We start from the raw sequence: 1,461 nt of genomic DNA, 5'->3' as shown, positions 1-1,461 counted from the left end.
ATATAATATAATATAATATAATATAATATAATATAATATAGGTGTTAGATTCAATGCCTGTAAGAACAATCTGAAAAATAAAATAGGAATCAAAACTGTTCATTAGCATTTTGCTAATCTAATGACACAAAACAGTTCAATTATATTAAACATTTATTCAGCAAACATGTATTTACATACATTTGTCTGTTGTATTATTTTAATGTTACATTTAACAATGCTTTTAAACATGAAATAAATAAACCTTTTTTTTTTTTTCTTAAAATGTTATCTAGGTAGGTCACTAGGTTTTCGAAAAGAGATTTTCTGCTAGATGTTTTCTAGATTAGAAATTTGAGAAAAGTAATAATTATTACACTGTAACAAAAAGTATTAATTAAATCTGTGTTTTTGTTTTCTAAAGCATTTTCTGCTGGTCAGACCGAAAAGTTTGACATTTAAAAAATTATTTCTGTTACTCCTGGATGTTTTTCTGTTCTTTCTTTCTTTTCTACAGCATATTTTTCCCCCCTTACATGAATTAAGGCAAGACACATGGTGTGAATATTAAAGAGACACCAGCTCTCCTCAGTGTGAGAAGAACAGCAGAATTAAAGATGCTGATGATGGAAATGAGAGAATAAATGCAAACACACACTGATTAGGAGACGCTTTAACTGTATTAAATGGCAGAATATTCAATTAATGAGGCTTTCTTTTATGTTTCCATTTTGGGGCGCATTGTGGATATACAACATTTTAAACAAGACAACCTGATAAGAAAGCTGAACAGGGCAGGGGTAAAGGTACCTCATTTGGGAAAGCAGATCTTTGTAAGACGGCTGAATGGAGAGATCTTCCTCAACACAAATGTCCCTACAGCAGACAAGAAATACAGCATCACATTAGCTGAGAAATATTCATATTCAACATCTAGGGGGTTGCCAGGGTGTTGTGATGTGGTTGCTAAGATATTTAAGTGTGTTTATAGGCGTGAGAGTGGTTAAAAGGATAATATCTTTAGATGAATTGAACTGATAATGCCTCAGTGTGTGTGTGACCTTGTGTCGATGCCCTCTGGCTGCAGCAGATAGCAGCGCAGGCAGCTGTAGGAACTCTTAGCACGATTCCCACTCTTGGAAGCTCCGCCCTCTTCGTCAGAGTCACTCTCGGGAAGAGGTTTAATAATGTTCACGAACGACTCGGGAAAGATTCCAGTTTTGTCTCTCACTGTGCCCTACAGAGAGAGAGAGGACATACGGCATGAGCAGATGAAGACCTCTATTTCCTCTGTCTGTTTACCTGCCTGTCTGTCTGCCTGTCAGTCTGTCTGTCTGTCTGTCGGTCTGTGTCTGCCTGTTTGTCTGTTTGCCTGCCTGTCTGTCTGCCTGTCAGTCTGTCTGTCTGTCTGTGTCTGCCTGTTTGTCTGTTTGCCTGCCTGCCTGTCTGTCTGTCTGTCTATCTATCTGTCTGTGTCTGCCT

General features: G+C 37.5%; 1 protein-coding gene across 1 annotated transcript in view; it reads right to left on the bottom strand.

The window, feature by feature from the left end:
- LOC107667893 (neutrophil cytosol factor 4-like) overlaps positions 1-1,461 on the bottom strand; it is a 21,172-nt gene that overhangs the window by 1,806 nt on the left and 17,905 nt on the right. The window contains exons 8-9 of the mRNA XM_016459633.1: positions 1,041-1,216; positions 790-855 (exon numbers count right to left, since the gene is read on the bottom strand). Of these exons, the coding sequence (XP_016315119.1) occupies positions 790-855; positions 1,041-1,216 (242 nt within the window). The remainder of the gene's footprint in view (positions 1-789; positions 856-1,040; positions 1,217-1,461) is intronic.

Source organism: Sinocyclocheilus anshuiensis, unplaced genomic scaffold (assembly GCF_001515605.1).
Source record: "Sinocyclocheilus anshuiensis isolate Anshui unplaced genomic scaffold, SAMN03320099.WGS_v1.1 scaffold2293, whole genome shotgun sequence".
In the NCBI taxonomy this organism is placed as follows: Eukaryota; Metazoa; Chordata; class Actinopteri; order Cypriniformes; family Cyprinidae; genus Sinocyclocheilus; species Sinocyclocheilus anshuiensis.
Note: the sequence above shows the minus strand (reverse complement) of the source record. Positions and strands in the feature narration are given on the sequence as shown.